Consider the following 18,113-nt stretch of genomic DNA (forward strand, 5'->3'; position numbering starts at 1 on the left):
TACTAAAACGTGCACGGATGGAGATGGCAAAGCATCTCATAATGAATGTCATCGGAGCACGCTGCTGTAGAACCGCAGAGGGTCAGGGCAGACTGAAGTTCAAAGAGAGAGAAGGGTTCGTTATAGGGAAATCTGAGATAGGTGCAGAAATCTAAAGGATGAGATTCAAGAACAGGCTTACGAAGAAAGAAAGGATGGAGGAAGATAAGACCAGAGCTAACTGACAAAAAGTGGGAACCCATGTCAATTGTGACCTGCAAAGGGTCTGCGACAAGAGTACCACGGAGGTGAAGGACCAGCGAGACATCAGGAGCGAATTTACCTGCTATCTTGTGGATATGTTTCCAAATCTGCGGCAGAGGAGTTTCGGAGGTAATGGTGGAAACATAAGACTTCCAACACCCACTTTTAGCTGTACAGATGGTCCTACGGGCCACCGCACTCACCTTCCGAAACAAAAGGAACAAATCAGCTGTCTGCCGGCGGCGGTGTCTCTTCCAGGCTGCACGCTTACAGCGGACAGCCCGAGAATATCCACATTCCACCAGGGAACGCACTTCCACGTGCCCCAAGAGGTAGAGTAAGGAATAGACTGAATGCAGCGTCAAAGACTGTCATGAAAAATGAGGAGGGTGCAAAGGAGAGGCAGAATGGAGAGGTTGGAGAGAGTAGCACGGAGGGTAAATAGGCGCCAGTTTTCCTCGGCACACCGCCACCTAGGGAAGAACAGGGGAGGGTGAAAAGAGAAAAAGGTAACAAGGATGGGGAAATGTTCACTGCCATGGAGGTCCTCAAGAACCTGCCACATGAAATCCAAGTAAAGAGATGACGAGCAAAGAGAAAGATCAAGACAGGAAAGGGTGCGAGTCCGAGAGTTCAATTGAGTGGGCTCACAAGAATTCAGAAGAGATAGGGAAGAAGAGAGGACGAACAGTTCGAGAAGGCGACCCCGGGTGTTTCTCAGAACATCACCCCAGAGGGTATGTCGACAACTGAAATCACCCCAGCAGGAGCACATGCTCTGGCAAGGAGTCCAGTAGGTGTTTAAGATCAGGAAGAGAAAGCACCATTAAAGTAAAATGGTGCTCTCTCCATTTTACTTAATAGCAGTTTCCCCGTGGTTGACTGAAGGGCTCCCAGGGTGAATCAGTGGCACCTCCAGTGGTGGGAGTAAAGACCTGCGGTGGTGGGTATTACTGATCCTCTCCTGTGGGACCAAATGACTGGTGAGTCACGTGACCAGAAAGACTGAGTACCCCGTCTTCTGAGCCCCTAGCAGCCTCCATGACAAGAATATACTAAATAAAGAAATACTAAAGAAATTGTTCACGATTTTTGTTAGGCCAAAGCTAGAATATGCAGCGGTTGTGTGGTGCCCATATCTTAAGCAGCAAATAAACTGGAAAAGGTGCAAAGACATGCTACTAAGTGGCTCCCAGAACTGAAGGGCAAGATCTACGAGCAGAGGTTAGAGGCATTAAATATGCCACAACTAGAAGACCGAAGAAAAAGAGGTGATACGATCACTACGTCCAAATGGTAACAGGAATCGACAGAATTCACAGGGAAGAATTCCTGAGACCTGGAACTTCAAGAACAAGAGGTCAGATTTAAACTAACTAAACAAAGATGCCGAAGAAATATAAGAAAATTCACTTTCGCAAACAAAGTGGTAGACGGTTGGAACAAGTTAAGGGAGAAGGTGGTGGAGGCCAAAACTGTCAGTAGTTTCAAAGCGTTATATGACAGAGTGCTGGGAAGATGGGACACCATGAGCATAGCTCTCATCCTGTAACTACACTTAGGTAATTACACATGTATAACTTGACACACCTGTACAACTCTACACACACCTGTATAACTCTACACACACCTGTATAGAATACCCTCCAGCACCACCAATCGGATGTAAATATGGTCTTTCAATGGGCCACAGATAATAATATGAAGTTTAATGAAAGTAAGTTCCAGATCTTGCACCATTGAAAAAAATAAAAAAAATTAAAAACTGAAACCATATATAAAACGGAACCAAATCACACTAATAAACCAAAAAAAAATAACTAAAGAATCTAAGAGTAATCATGTCAGGAAGACCTTACCTTTACACAACACCATAATCTTCACTACACTGACTATGCATAATCTTCACTACACTGACATAATCTTCACTACACAGTATTTGGGACCTGGCCTTCACCCCACACAACGGTCGTGCCACATACGAGTGGTCACCAAGTAACGACCAAATACTGTCAACAGCTAACGGTAAACTACTGCCGTTTGACCACAAGAGGAGGAGGGGGAACTGGCTTGATGAGGGTCTTGATGGCGCTGAAGCAGGCGGCAACACTGTCCCGAGTGTTGCCCATCACGCGAACTTCCTCCGTCTCCCTGAGGAGCACGATCTTGACCGAGTGTCTACTCTCCAACTCGCGGACTGTCTTCCCGGCGTGGCCAATCACAACCCCGTGCATGTCAAGTGGGCAGGGGAGTTTCCTCCTGTGGCTGTAATTAACAGGAGTAACCGGTGGTGCACTTTCCATCAAGTTACCCAGGATATCCAAACAGGCGCCAACGGTGCTTGCGCTACTCCCCTTCACCGACACCTCTTCCAACTTTGGCAAAAGTTCTATCCTGACTGAAAACCGCTCCTGCAGTTCCTTGATCGTCTTACCCTCCCTGCCAATTATAAACCCATGCGTATGTCCGGGACAGATTACTTGTACCTGGTGAGAGTACTTGGCAGCTGTGGCCCGTTTTCCTTCGTTGGAAGCTGCGGTCATTAGTTTGACAAGGGCTTGACGGCAGCCATCAACTTTGCTGGCATCATCACCAGTCACCATCAACTCTTCAGTCTTCTGGGACAGATATATTGTGACTGAAAAGCGACGCTCTAGCTCCTGGATAGTTCTTCCGCCCTTGCCAATTATAAAACCGCGCACAGATTAGGGACAGGCTACCCTCACTATGGGGCCTTTGTTCTTACCTAAAGTCGTGCTTGAAGCACCACTTATTTTTTGACCCAGTGGGTGCAGGCACCCATCACCTCTCTTCTGATCACTGCCCGTCACCAGGGTCTCTTCATCCTCTCCGGAGATTACTGTAGTTAAGTCTGGCTTACTTTCCTCTTCTTTTTCCGTCTTATGAGTTTCAGGAGCAGTTGCTCCGTCCTGACTTGAGCCGCGAGTGGAAATTGGTTTTGCCGTAAATTCTTCACCCTGAGGACAGGTTACACATAGCCGTGATTAAAACAAGACAAGCAACAAGCCTGCTGCAACAAACAAGACGCTCCACCCGAACAAGTACACGTCAAAATCGCGACTGCGCTGCAGGAAGGCCTTTAGATAATTTATCTGCTGGCGCATCTGTCGCTACCGTAGGTATGATCCCACTAACGGCGTTACATCCGAGACACCGCCAAGCTTCCCGTTGGTGAGCATCGACTGGTCAAAGCTGGGTACAGATGGCACCACATGGAGGGTGGCAGCCAGTCTCCACATGAAGAGTGTCAGGCCACTCTGCTTCTACTGCCAGTCCATTGCCTTTTTTCGCAGATGGGTTAGTTCTTCAGTAGTCTTCGATTCCTGCCTCACTAGCCAACTCTAACCAAACCATCCCAACACCAACACAACACACACCACCAACAATTTAACCACGTTATTCATTATGAATCAGAGAACTCAAAATGTATTTTGAATAATTGTAATCAGTATGAACAGAAATGATGTAAGTTTAATATCAGAGATCGGTTCATAATAGTTAGCTTGGAAATGTTTAAGAGTCTGGATGGAAATGGTGCCATTGACAAAATGATGTTGAGGTTCTTTGAGGAATGATGTTCTGATTGATTGATTGCTGGAATGTTTTGACTGAATGATTGCTGGAATGTTTTTAATGATTGAATTATTGTCATTGCATGGACAAGACGGTAGGGCTGGATAGGGACCGAGTGTGCAGTAATAGAAGGGGAAGGCAGAGGAGGGAGGGAGGGAGGGAGGGATAGGTAGAAGGGGAGGAGGGGGAGGAGAGGGGAAGAGGGAACAGCCACAGGGGCTACAGGGAAACAGCCACAGGGGCTACAGGGAAACAGCCACAGGGGCTACAGGGAAACAGCCACAGGGGCTACAGGGAAACAGCCACATATTGTATCAATTACGACACTCTCTGTAAAGCTTTGTCGTCATTTAAAAGCAAGGATAAAACAAAAGGGGAGAGGAGAGAGAGAAGCAGAGTGGAGAGGAGAGGGAGAGGAGAGAATACGTATAACGAGCCACTCGACACAATGAGACGCCATTTAAAACACTGGTGTTTGAAGCGACCGACCTCCCTAGCCGGGATAGGAGTGCTCCCTCCCCTTCCCCAAGCCTCTACTTGGAATGGACGGTAGAGAGACAGTCTCGCATCATGCAGGTTGGTGTTAAATCCACGACCGTCGGAGTGGTTGGGCACCATTCCTCCCCCCCCCCCCCGGCTACTCCGTCCCACTCAAGGGGTCACATGATAACAATAAACAAAGCAAAAACAGCCTTAGAAAAATCAAGAAAATTCTGAAGCCTTGACACGAACAAACAGCTACACTTTAATAACTCTACACACCTGTGTACAACTCTACACACCTGTATAACTCTACACACCTGTATAACTCTACACACCTGTATAACTCTACACACCTGTATAACTCTACACACCTGTATAACTCTACACACCTGTATAACTCTACACACCTGTATATAATACCCTCCAGCACCACCAATCGGATGTAAATCCGGTCTTTCAATGGGCCACAGATAATTAATATGATGTTCAATGAAAGTAAGTTCCAGCTCTTACGCCTTGGAAAAAAAATTAAAATTTAAAAACGGAAACCATATATAAAACGGAATCAAATCACACTTTAGAAGGAAAAAAGCAATGTAAAGGATCTAGGAGTAATCATGTCAGAAGACCTTACCTTTACACAACACCATAAAGTAGACGTCACGACTGCAAGAATAATGACAGGTTGGATAACAAGGACCTTCCAAACAAGGGAGGCGGGGTTGTAGTCAGTGTAGTGAAGACCAGGCATAGTGTAGTGAAGATTATGCACAGTGTAGTGAAGATTATGCACAGTCAGTGTAGTGAAGATTATGCACAGTCAGTGTAGTGAAGATTATGCACAGTCAGTGTAGTGAAGATTATGCATAGTGTCATGCGGTGCTACGGTGCCCTCTCCAATTTCTCCCATATACCGTATTTAAGAGTCATATCAGCTTACCTGCAGGTTCTCTGAGATGCAGGGAATCTTTTGATGTATGAGACTACCGAAATAGTTACCAATTTATGGAGAAATTTGCATTTTTAGTTTGAAGGTAAAGGGGGAAAGTCGCGCCCGAGGTACACCAAAATGGCGCCCCCCTGTCTGCAAATCCACCAGTTTGTGTGCGGAGCCCGTCGGCCGGTGATTGGCTGGCTGAGATCACATGACTTGACCGACCAATCAGAGCCCGCCCCTGGATCTGTGACGTCACTGGGAAGCCTGGCCCACCGCCTGCAGAGCGCAGGCGCTCAGAAATATGTGGCACTTCATTGAGAGTGGATGTGCGCTCGTTGAGCTCTCGCCTTCTGAGGCCCAGGAGCTGTGGTCTTCTTCAGTGGATTTACACAGCCTGACAAGTTCAAAGTGACTACCAAAGACTGCAGTACTTCAGGGAAGTGAAAGGAAGCCGAGTTCCAGCAGTGAAGGGCACCGAGGACTGTGAGCTGATAGTCTTGGAGGAGTCGAGAGTTACGACGGCTGGTGTAGTGAGTGGCTCGCTGTCAGTGGAACTCCAAGGTACTCAGAGCTGTTGTGATTGGATCACGCCCATTGGGAACTCAGAAGGGAGAAGACGCATCCTGATCCAGGAGTGAGTGGTCTCGGTGAAGGAGTGCCTGAGGGAACATGTGCAGTGACGACTGGACGAGCCAATACCCAGGAACTTCACTCAGGGAACGAGTACAGCGATGACGAGAGTCTTCACGACACCTATGGACTGGTGACTCGTCTGGAACGTCAAGAAACCACGTGAGGGACTGAGGACTCAGCGACTACCGGAGTCCAGGCGTCTGAGGGCAGGATTGGATAAGGTAAATAATTTTTCCCTTGATGTTAGGCAAGATAGGCCTATTATTATATCTAGGTATTTATTAGAGTGTTTATAGTATTCACAGGAGTAGATTAGACTGTGGAACAGTAGGCCTATGTTATCTACTGCCTGGTGAAGACAGCGAGTGGTGTGAGCGGCTGACCTGTGGAGGAGTGTGGCTCTACGCCGAGGGAAGGCAGGAAGGAAACTATCAGGGGAAAAGTGCCAAGCCATTACGACTATACAGCACTGGGAAGGGGCCAGGATAAGGATTTGGGATGGGACGGAGGGGCTACGCCGAGGGAGCCGCCCCCCAGTGAAGGGCCAGTGGTCCATTTAAACTATCAGCTGATGCGAGTTGCCGGCGGCCACCAGAGGAGCGCTGCTGTCACCATTGACATCCAGACCAGATTATTTCCGTAAGAATATATATAGATATCCCATGTGTCTGTAGCTTCCTTTTGAGAAAATTTTATTATTTTACCACTGCTTTTGGTGTCACCTCCGTCTCTTTGAGCATTGTGGGTAAATGATACATGATTATACCACTGGTGCTGGCGTTACATTATAAGTAAGTAATTAATTATCAAAAGAAGGCACCAAACCGGGAAGGCTATGTAGCACCATCAAAGACGCAAAATAATCAGAGGGCGCTAAATATCACCAAGGATGCCAATACGAGAACAAAAACGCATAAGGCGAACGATATCAAAAGTATCCGAGTCACCAAGAATTCTATCGAGGGACAGGTGACAGCGAGGGGCGGTCGGAAAGCAAGACATACGCTCGTCCTGGAAGTCAGGACATTCAAGAAGGACATGCACGACCGTAAGAGGGACAATGCAACTAGGACAATAAGGAGCAGGGCGGCGCTCCATCAAGTGACGCGTTACATTATAGAAGACCCTGGGTCGGCAACACAAGATTATACATGAATACTGGTACTGACATTTCTTAGAAAGTGACCCTGGGTCGGCAACACGATGGTATATTTGACTTCTAGTACTGGCATTATAGAGAAAGAAGTCCTGGGCTGTAGATACGATACCATGTTCGGACCAACACCGTTGCTGGGACGCAGAGAGGATTACCCAGCTGGAGACCAGAAAGGAAGAGGTGGAATTGAGATTACGGCCGGGAGTCTGCCAAACTTTGCCACACACAGGTGGGCAGGCTCGGTGGGGAGTCTCACACTGCAGTATTGAGCTTAGCAGTGTGGGCTGGGCCTTCTCCTCTCCCCCTCGGGTCCAAGGTCAAATAGTGGTGACCGATCTCGAGGCATGACTAGGAGAGCTCCCAGGAGGACGTTGCACGATACCCTCGTGGAGGGAGCAAAGACCCACAGTGTGAGGTTACTGGATCAGTAGCATGATCCCTCCCTGTTTAACTGTAACCTCACGTACCACAAGGCCAAGGTGAGTGACGCGTAACAGTGGGTTACAGTCAAACAGCGAGGGTCACGCGGTGAGTGACGCGTGACAGTGGGTTACAGTCAAACAGCGAGGGTCACGCGGTGAGTGACGCGTGACAGTGGGTTACAGTCAAACAGCGAGGGTCACGCGGTGAGTGACGCGTGACAGTGGGTTACAGTCAAACAGCGAGGGTCACGCGGTGAGTGACGCGTGACAGTGGGTTACAGTCAAACAGCGAGGGATCGTGCTACTGACACTGTAACCCCATGCTGCGGGTCTTCGCTCCCCTCTACTGGGTACGATTCACCACACCCAGGCGTGGCAGGGAGCTCTCCAAGCCATGCCTCAGGTCCAGTCACCACTACTGGACCTTGGACCCAAGGGGTAGAGGAGAAGGTCCAACTCACACTGCTTAAGCTAAATCCTGCAATGTGCAACTCCCCCACCGGGCCTGCCCACTTACACGTGCAAAGTTTTGCCGGACCTCCGGCCGTAATCTCAGTTCTCACCTCCATTTCCTGGTCGCCAGCTGCTTTATCTCGTTTATGCGTGCCGTATATGTTCTCTGTATTCCCTCTATTTCAGCAATCTCTCCTGCTCTGAAGGAGGAAGGGAGCACTGAGCAGTACTCAAGACGGGACAACACAAGTGACTTGAAGAGTACAACCATTGTGATGGGATCCCTGGATTTGAAAGTTCTCGTAATCCATCCGATCATTTTTCTGGCTGACGCGATATTTGCTTGGTTATGCTCCCTAAACGTTAGGTCGTCGGACATCATTATTCCCAAATCCTTTACATGTTGCTTTCTTACTATGGGCAGATTTGATTGTGTTTTGTACTCTGTATTATGTTTAAGGTCCTCATTTTTGCCGTACCTGAGTATTTGGAATTTATCACTGTTAAACATCATGTTATTTTCTGCTGCCCAGTCGAAAACTTTATTAATATCTGCTTGTAGTTTTTCAGTGTCTTTAGCAGAGGTAATTTTCATGCTGATTTTTGTGTCATCTGCATAGGATGATACGAAGCTGTGACTTGTATTTGAGTCTATATCTGATATGAGAATAAGGAAAAACATTGGTGCAAGGACTGTACCCTGAGGTACAGAGCTTTTAACTGCGGTTGGACTCTATTTTATATGGTTGACCGTTACTCTCTGTGTTCTGTTCGACAGAAAACTGAGTATCCAGCGTCCTACTTTACCAGTTATTCCCATTGACCTCATTTTGTGTGCAATCACTCCATGGTCACATTTATCGAAAGCCTTTGCGATATCTGTGTATACCACATTTTCATTCTGTTCTTCTAATACCTCAGTGATTTTGTCATAGTGATCAAGTAGCTGTGAGAGGCACGATCTTCCCGCTCTAAATCCATATTGGCCTGAATTGTGTAGCTCATTATTTTCAATAAAACTAGAAATTTGATTCCTAATCACTATTTCAAAAACTTTTATCATGTGTGATGTTAGTGCAACTGGTCTATAATTTTTTGCCAAGGCTTTACTACCCCCCTTGTGCAAAGAAGTTATATCTGCAGATTTAGGTGCTGCTGGTATCTCCCCTGTATCCAGGCTCTTTTTTCTACTCTCTATGAATATTGAATTCCACCAGTCAGGCCCAGGGGCTGAGTACATGGGCATGTTGTCAATTTCTCTTTCAAAGCCTTCAGAGTTCGTGTTAATATCCGTTATATTATCTGCAGCTTTAATACCATTCATAAAGAAGCTGTTTGGATCATCAACTTTCATGTTGTTTATTGGTGTGCTAAACATAGCCTCTGCAGCACCACCACCACCATCAGCAGCAGGAACAGCAGCACCACTACCACTACCACCACCACCACCACTAGTAGCACCACCACCACCACCACCACCACTGCAGAAGTAATGTTTCTTGTTACCATCTTTATGTGTGAAGAGTCAAAAGCATTTTCCTATATGACTAATGTTCAATGCCCCGCCCCACCTCCCCTTCCACCTCCAGCCCCCCCCCCTTCCCTTCCCTCCACCCCTTCTCTTCCTTCCATCTTATTCCCTTCCCCTTTCCTCTTCACCTCCTCCCTCGCCCTTCCCTTCCCTCCCTCTCTCCAGCATCACAGGGAGTGCAACAAAGGAAGTGAGAGAAGCGGGAGTAAATGGCATGGGAGAGGTGCTCTCCACCTGGGAGAGTGAGTGGTGGGAGCGAGGCAGTTCTCCCATGCCTCGAGAGGGTTCTGGGAGTTCTTCTACCCCCCGAGCCCAGCCTGAGGCCAGGCTCGACTTGTGATAACTTGGTCCAACAGGCTGTTGCTTGGAGCGGCCCGCAGCAGGCCCACATATCCACCACATGGATCTTCTTGAGGTTATCTTGAGATGATTTCGGGGCTTTAGTGTCCCCGCGGCCCGGTCCTCGACCAGGCCTCCACCCCCAGGAAGCAGCCCGTGACAGCTGACTAACACCCAGGTACCTATTTTACTGCTAGGTAACAGGGGCATAGGGTGAAAGAAACTCTGCCCATTGTTTCTCGTCGGCGCCCGGGATCGAACCCGGGACCACAGGATCATTTTTGGATGCCTGAAACTGCATATTTGTGCCTTCGGACCCATATTTACATACCCCTGTTCCATAACACTATACATTTAACAGAAGAAAATGTATATATATGCTGGTTAGCATCGTGAATGGCTGGCCAAGTCTGTGGTAGAAAAAAAAGTTGTTTCCTCTCAATCTGCCGAGTGTGAGTAAGGCAGGTCTGCCCCTGACTCATCTACTCACCCTCTGCTCCAAGAACCGCATCAACACTTACCTGTAAAACAAGAGAAAGAAGGTTGTCAAGTTCACAATAGCTGAAACATTAATTTGTTTAGTCAATGACTTGGGGGCTCGAACCCGGGTCAGTATGTCGGGAGGCCTGCACCCTACCGCAGCTCTACCAGGGAACAGTAATTATGAGGATAAAGCACCAAGCCGGTAAGGGATACGAGGACAAGCAGCTGGGATACGAGGACAAGGAGCTGGGATACGAGGACAAGGAGCTGGGATACGAGGACAAGGAGCTGGGATATGAGGACAAGGAGCTGGGATACGAGGACAAGGAGCTGGGATACGAGGACAAGGAGCTGGGATACGAGGACAAGGAGCTGGGATACGAGGACAAGGAGCTGGGATACGAGGACAAGGAGCTGGGATACGAGGACAAGGAGCTGGGATTCGAGGACAAGAAGCTGGGATACGAGGACAAGGAGCTGGGATACGAGGACAAGGAGCTGGGATACGAGGACAAGGAGCTGGGATACGAGGACAAGGAGCTGGGATACGAGGACAAGGAGCTGGGATACGAGGACAAGGAGCTGGGATACGAGGACAAGGAGGTGGGATAGGTGGACAAGGAGCTGGGATATGAGGACAAGGAGCTGGGATATGAGGACAAGGAGCTGGGATATGAGGACAAGGAGCTGGGATATGAGGACAAGGAGCTGGGATATGAGGACAAGGAGCTGGGATATGAGGACAAGGAGCTGGGATATGAGGACAAGGAGCTGGGATATAAGGACAAGGAGCTGGGATATGAGGACAAGGAGCTGGGATATGAGGACAAGGAGCTGGGATATAAGGACAATGAGCTGAGACATGAGGACGGAAGAAACCGCGCCCAACCTCTTGGACCATCGGGGATCGAGTCCCGACTCTGCAAGAAGTGAATCCATCTCTGTACCGACCATGGGCTACCCGGGTATACCAATGACCTTCCTGGACCCCACTGGGAGTAGAACAACTCTCAGAACCCTCTACAGGTAAGCTCCAGGTATATAGGGTAAGGTACGAATGTAGAGATATATTCTGCATCGGTATTAATAAAAATTATTATTATTGTCACGTGGAGGTGGGCGGTCCGGGGCTCTGCTAACACTTAACTGCTAGGGGCTCAAAAGGCCCAAATACTCAGCCCCTCCGACTCCCGGGATTCACCGGAGTCTCCTTGGTCACACAAGATAGGACCAACAATGCCCACCTCCGCAGGTCTTTGCTTCCACCACAAAAGGGGGTGCCACTGATTCACCCTGGAAGCCCTTCAGTCAAACACGGGGAAACTGCTGTTAACAGTTCCGGCCTAGACCCGTGGGGGAGTGAAGGAAGACTCAGGCTTACCTTATAACCATAACCTCCCTGAGCCTTGCCTGCCAGACAAAAAAAGGTTGCAGGAACTCGTTTCCCGCCTGTCTTCTCAGTCTTCCTCTTAGCAAGGTCGCCAGCTGGGTTATTATATCTGCACCCCAGCAATGCAGTTCAGTGGGTGTATTATATATTGTTTGTAGCCAGAAATGTATGCTCATAGAGAAATATCATAAATGGAGGCACACTCAAACACAGTAATAAAATGTGTGGATTTACTGATGCAAATTACATGAACACACACACACAATCACAAGTAATACATGAATATGGAATATGGATAATGAGTCTGGAGATCGTCAGCCTCTTCTTCCACGACCTCCAACACTCCTTCAACTGGGCAGGAAGACAGGAGTCTCACACTCTCACAGGAGGGCCTCTTCACCACGTCGGCACCTCTTCTTCACTGTCCTGCCATCCATACACACTGTCCTCTCTGACAGTCCTGGACACAAGCTGCTTTGCAGCCTATTCTACTATTAAAGTAATAAAGTCTTGCTGCCACATACACAAGTAAATATTGTGGCCTAACTAGCCTACTCACACAAGGGGTAATGGGAGGGAAAATGATCTACCTTACACTCCTGGCTCACGACGCCTGTCCCTCGACGGTGTGAGGTTCTCACGCTTCCTTGGGTCGATCCTTGACGATCCAGGACGTTCCACAGGTCCTCAGGTGACGTGAAGCCTTCGCGTCGTCGCCGTTCCAATCCCTGAGATTCAGCTGCCCCAATCCTGGTTCATCGATGGGCGCTGAGCTAATCACTATTTTTCCCCACACTCGCCTCTCCCACAGGGCGTTGCTCCGTGTCCTAGGCACGGTGTCGTCCTTCCAAGATTCTCAGTGGATGTGACCCCAGTCACAGCTAGGCCTGCCGGCCGCACCTTCCAGACCTCAACGTCCAGCCAGCGGCGCCGCCCAGCGTCGTCGCCGACTATTTTCCAAGTTTGGCACTTCTCTGCTCACTGAACTTGGTTCCTCTTTTGCTTCCCAGAAGCGCAGGGTCTCCAATAACTATGACGGGCTGCGATGGCCAGCTCAATCCACTGAACAAGGCTTGCAGAGCCTCCAATCCTTGAGAGCAGACCGAGGCGCGTCCTGTCGCTTCCAAAGTCAGAACAACTCTGACGTTGGCGCCGCCCGGGGCACTCGGTGACGTCTTTGGCGGGCCCTGATTTGTCGCCCGCGACCTACGTCGGCCAATCCGCGATCGGCTTGTGTCCCTTCCAAAAGGTCATATCTGCCGTAGGGGATACTGTTTCATTTTATAACAGGGCGCCAATTTTCCTTTATTTACAACTTATAATATAACTTCCTTCCCTTAACTGGCAGCCGGTCTGGTCGCCACATATATCATTAGACTCCCTGAACCTCAGAGAATCCGTAGGGAGAGCTGATATGACTCTTTAAGCCGGCAAACGAAAGAAATAGGAGAGGGCACCGTAACATTATTAAACACAGTCTTTGATATTTTGTGATTTTGTGGGTTGAAGTGAGTGTGTATGTCAGTGTAGGAGGAGGTTATCTCGAGGTTATCTTGAGATGATTTCGGGGCTATAGTGTCCCTGCGGCCCGGTCCTCGACCAGGCCTCCACCCGTAGGAAGCAGCCCGTGACAGCTGACTAACACCCAGGTACCTATTTTACTGCTAGGTAACAGGGGCATAGGGTGAAAGAAACTCTGCCCATTGTTTCTCGCCAGCGCCCGGGATCGAACCCAGGACCACAGGATCACAAGCCCAGCGTGCTGTTCGCTCGGCCGACCGGCTCCCCTCATTAGGGCATTAGGGCGCTGTCAAGCCAATTTAGGCATTGTATTTAGGCTTTAGACATTGTGTGTACTAGCTATAAATCCATCAACTTTGTATCTTACCTTGTATGTATGTACCTTATATGAATACAAATTGATTTAAAATTTTTATTTATAATTGCTACAAAACAACATTTGAAGTGATTACTGACTTTGAAACTGCCCGTCCTTGGGGGGGGGGGGACTTAAGTTTTGCCTGAGTTCCAATGACTTAGTTAAGTCTGTTGACTTTGCTACTGATAGTCCATAGTGACTTGTAAACTTCTGACGAAGTTGGCAGCAATTCCAGGCTCTTAAGCACATTACCTTCGCCACATATTAACTGCAGTCTATAGAGTACCAACGTTAATTAAGTCCACTACGGGCTCACCATAGCCCGTGCTACTTGCCCCGCTCCTGTGCCAGGTAAGTCCACTACGGGCTCACCATAGCCCGTGCTACTTGCTCCCGCTCCTCTGCCAGGTAAGTCCACTACGGGCTCACCATAGCCCGTGCTACTTGCCCCCGCTCCTCTGCCAGGTAAGTCCACTACGGGCTCACCATAGCCCGTGCTACTTGCCCCGCTCCTCTGCCAGGTAAGTCCACTACGGGCTCACCATAGCCCGTGCTACTTGCCCCGCTCCTGTGCCGGGTAAGTCCACTACGGGCTCACCATAGCCCGTGCTACTTGCCCCCGCTCCTGTGCCAGGTAAGTCCACTACGGGCTCACCATAGCCCGTGCTACTTACCCCCGCTCCTGTGCCAGGTAAGTCCACTACGGGCTCACCATAGCCTGTGCTACTTGCCCCGCTCCTGTGCCAGGTAATTCCACTACGGGCTCACCATAGCCTGTGCTACTTGCCCCGCTCCTGTGCCAGGTAAGTCCACTACGGGCTCACCATAGCCTGTGCTACTTGCCCCGCTCCTGTGCCAGGTAAGTCCACTACGGGCTCACCATAGCCCGTGCTACTTGGAACTTTTTGTTCCAGGAAGCGAATCTTAAACAACAACCAACTTTAATAAGTATTAAGTTAATTAAACACGTTAATAGCTTAACTCGGCCACATCTATCTGTAGCCTACTGTACTAATATTGTTAAGTTCACGAACCTTAAGCTTTTATGGTGCGTGATGGTAGTGTTAGGGGGTCCCTATGCCCCCCATGGGAGTGGGGGGTGTCCCTGTGCCCCCCATGGGAGTAGGGGGTGTCCCAGTGCCCCCCATGGGAGTAGGGGGTGTCCCAGTGCCCCCCATGGGAGTAGGGGGTGTCCCAGTGCCCCCCATGGGAGTAGGGGGTGTCCCAGTGCCCCCCATGGGAGTAGGGGGTGTCCCAGTGCCCCCCATGGGAGTAGGGGGTGTCCCAGTGCCCCCCATGGGAGTAGGGGGTGTCCCTGTGCCCCCCATGGGAGTAGGGGGTGTCCCTGTGCCCCCCATGGGAGTAGGGGGTGTCCCTGTGCCCCCCATGGGAGTAGGGGGTGTTCCTGTGTCCCCCATGGGAGTAGGGGGTGTCCCTGTGCCCCCCATGGGAGTAGGGGGTGTCCCTGTGCCCCCCATGGGAGTAGGGGGTGTCCCTGTGCCCCCCATGGGAGTGGGGGGTGTCCCTGTGCCCCCCATGGGAGTAGGGGGTGTCCCAGTGCCCCCCATGGGAGTAGGGGGTGTCCCAGTGCCCCCCATGGGAGTAGGGGGTGTCCCTGTGCCCCCCATGGGAGTAGGGGGTGTCCCTGTGCCCCCCATGGGAGTAGGGGGTGTCCCTGTGCCCCCCATGGGAGTAGGGGGTGTCCCTGTGCCCCCCATGGGAGTAGGGGGTGTCCCTGTGCCCCCCATGGGAGTAGGGGGTGTCCCTGTGCCCCCCATGGGAGTAGGGGGTGTCCCTGTGCCCCCCATGGGAGTAGGGGGTGTCCCTGTGCCCCCCATGGGAGTAGGGGGTGTCCCTGTGCCCCCCATGGGAGTAGGGGGTGTTCCTGTGTCCCCCATGGGAGTAGGGGATGTCCCTGTGCCCCCCATGGGAGTAGGGGGTGTCCCTGTGCCCCCCATGGGAGTAGGGGGTGTCCCAGTGTCTCCCATGGGAGTAGGGGGTGTTCCAGTGTCCCCCATGGGAGTAGGGGGTGTCCCAGTGTCCCCCATGGGAGTAGGGGGTGTCCCTGTGCCCCCCATGGGAGTAGGGGGTGTCCCTATGTCCCCCATGGGAGTAGGGGGTGTCCCTGTGCCCCCCATGGGAGTAGGGGGTTCCTATGCCCCCCATGGGAGTAGGGGGTGTCCCTGTGCCCCCCATGGGAGTAGGAGGTGTCCCTATGCCCCCCATGGGAGTAGGGGGTGTCCCTGTGCCCCCCATGGGAGTAGGGGGTGTCCCTGTGCCCCCCATGGGAGTAGGGGGTGTCCCAGTGCCCCCCATGGGAGTAGGGGGTGTCCCTATGCCCCCCATGGGAGTGGGGGGTGTCCCTGTGCCCCCCATGGGAGTGGGGGTGTCCCTATGCCCCCCATGGGAGTAGGGGGTGTCCCTATGCCCCCCATGGGAGTGGGGGGTGTCCCAATGCCCCCCATGGGAGTAGGGGGTGTCCCAGTGCCCCCCATGGGAGTCGGGGGTGTCCCAGTGCCCCCCATGGGAGTAGGGGGTGTCCCTATGTCCCACATGGGAGTATGGGGTGTCGCTATGCCCCCAGGGGTGTACGGGGTGTCCCTATGCCCCCGAGGGGTGTAGAGGGTGTCCCTATGCCCCCAGGGGTGTAGGGGGTGTCCCTATGCCCCGCAGGGGTGTAGGGGGGGGGAGGCCAAGGACCGTGACACAACATATCATGGAGGGCCACCAATTAGGAGCACTTATCACCTCTAACAACCAGGTTATTAAACATGATCACCACGACACACTCCCTCACGCGACCCCTGGCAGGGTGGGCAGGGTGGGGGGGGGGGGGTGATGGGCAGGGGTGGGTGGGCAGGGGTCGGCCCAGGGGGCCAGAGGTAAGCCGACCCCAAACAGCTTACGACAGTCCCATACCACCCATGTGTCATCTTGAAAAGTTGGGAGAGGCGCGCCCCACTACACCACCACCCACCACAACCTCCCCCACCAACAACCACCACCAACAATGGTGGTCCTGGTCACGATTTCAATCAGGGTAAATGGCCAATCAGCTCAGGCCGGGAATTACTAGGGGAAGGAAGGGGGGGGGCAGAGATAAGGAGGTGGGGGGAGAGAGAGAGAGAGAGAGAGAGAGAGAGAGAGAGAGAGAGAGAGAGAGAGAGAGAGAGAGAGAGAGAGAGAGAGAGACAGAGAGAGAGAGAGAGAGACAGACAGACAGACAGACAGACAGACAGACAGACAGACAGACAGACAGACAGACAGACAGACAGACAGACAGACAGACAGAGAGACAGAGAGAGAGACAGAGAGAGAGACAGAGAGAGAGACAGAGAGAGAGACAGAGAGAGACAGAGAGAGACAGAGAGAGACAGAGAGAGACAGAGAGAGAGAGAGAGAGAGAGAGAGAGAGAGAGAGAGAGAGAGAGAGAGAGAGAGAGAGAGAGAGAGAGAGAGAGAGAGAGAGAGTGAGAGAGTGAGAGAGAGAGAGGGAACAGGCTGGAGCACTAACCACCAACACCACCAGTTAGAGCTAAACACCCAATTTCCCTCCACAGGGGAGATGGTCACCAGTTTACCTCAGCCCCCCCATCCCCTCCCTCCCCCCCCCCCCGCCATGAGTTTACCCGCGGCCCGGTCTCCGACCAGGCCTCCTGGTTGCTGGAGGCTGCTGCTCACAGCCTGGTTGATCAGGTATCCTTTGGAGGTGTTTGTCCAGTTCTCTCGAACACTGTGAGGGGTCGGCCAGTTATGCCCCTTATGTGTAGTGGAAGCGTGTTGAACAGTCTCGGGCCTCTGATGTTGATAGTTCTCTCTTGAACACTGTGAGGGGTCGGCCAGTTATGTCCCTTATGTGTAGTGGAAGCGTGTTGAACAGTCTCGGGCCTCTGATGTTGATAGTTCTCTCTTGAACACTGTGAGGGGTCGGCCAGTTATGCCCCTTATGTGTAGTGGAAGCGTGTTGAACAGTCTCGGGCCTCTGATGTTGATAGTTCTCTCTTGAACACTGTGAGGGGTCGGCCAGTTATGTCCCTTATGTGTAGTGGAAGCGTGTTGAACAGTCTCGGGCCTCTGATGTTGATAGTTCTCTCTTGAACACTGTGAGGGGTCGGCCAGTTATGTCCCTTATGTGTAGTGGAAGCGTGATGAACAGTCTCGGGCCTCTGATGTTGATAGTTCTCTCGTGAACACTGTGAGGGGTCGGCCAGTTATGTCCCTTATGTGTAGTGGAAGCGTGTTGAACAGTCTCGGGCCTCTGATGTTGATAGTTCTCTCTTGAACACTGTGAGGGGTCGGCCAGTTATGTCCCTTATGTGTAGTGGAAGCGTGTTGAACAGTCTCGGGCCTCTGATGTTGATAGTTCTCTCTTGAACACTGTGAGGGGTCGGCCAGTTATGTCCCTTATGTGTAGTGGAAGCGTGTTGAACAGTCTCGGGCCTCTGATGTTGATAGTTCTCTCTTGAACACTGTGAGGGGTCGGCCAGTTATGTCCCTTATGTGTAGTGGAAGCGTGTTGAACAGTCTCGGGCCTCTGATGTTGATAGTTCTCTCTTGAACACTGTGAGGG

The 18,113-nt window shown here is 51.1% G+C and overlaps 1 protein-coding gene across 1 annotated transcript; it reads right to left on the minus strand.

Annotated features, from left to right (window-relative positions):
• Positions 1-2,273: 2,273 nt before the first annotated feature.
• On the minus strand, positions 2,274-3,503 carry LOC138350565 (far upstream element-binding protein 2-like). The gene is made up of 3 exons (XM_069301578.1): positions 3,408-3,503; positions 3,075-3,221; positions 2,274-2,921 (listed from the first exon to the last, which is right to left on the minus strand). The coding sequence occupies exons 1-3, from the start codon at positions 3,501-3,503 to the stop codon at positions 2,274-2,276; spliced, it is 891 nt and encodes a 296-aa protein (XP_069157679.1).
• Positions 3,504-18,113: the final 14,610 nt, after the last annotated feature.

This window comes from Procambarus clarkii, chromosome 46, assembly GCF_040958095.1.
Source record: "Procambarus clarkii isolate CNS0578487 chromosome 46, FALCON_Pclarkii_2.0, whole genome shotgun sequence".
NCBI classification, from domain to species: domain Eukaryota; kingdom Metazoa; phylum Arthropoda; class Malacostraca; order Decapoda; family Cambaridae; genus Procambarus; species Procambarus clarkii.

Coding starts and splice junctions, on each gene's coding strand:
- LOC138350565 (XM_069301578.1), bottom strand. CDS start 3,503: ATGTGGAGACTGGCTGCCACCCTCCATGTGGTGCCATCTGTACCCAGC. Junction 3,222..3,407: donor AGCTTGGCGGTGTCTCGGAT/GTAACGCCGTTA, acceptor ACCTGTCCTCAG/GGTGAAGAATTTACGGCAAA. Junction 2,922..3,074: donor GAGAGGATGAAGAGACCCTG/GTGACGGGCAGT, acceptor ATAATTGGCAAG/GGCGGAAGAACTATCCAGGA.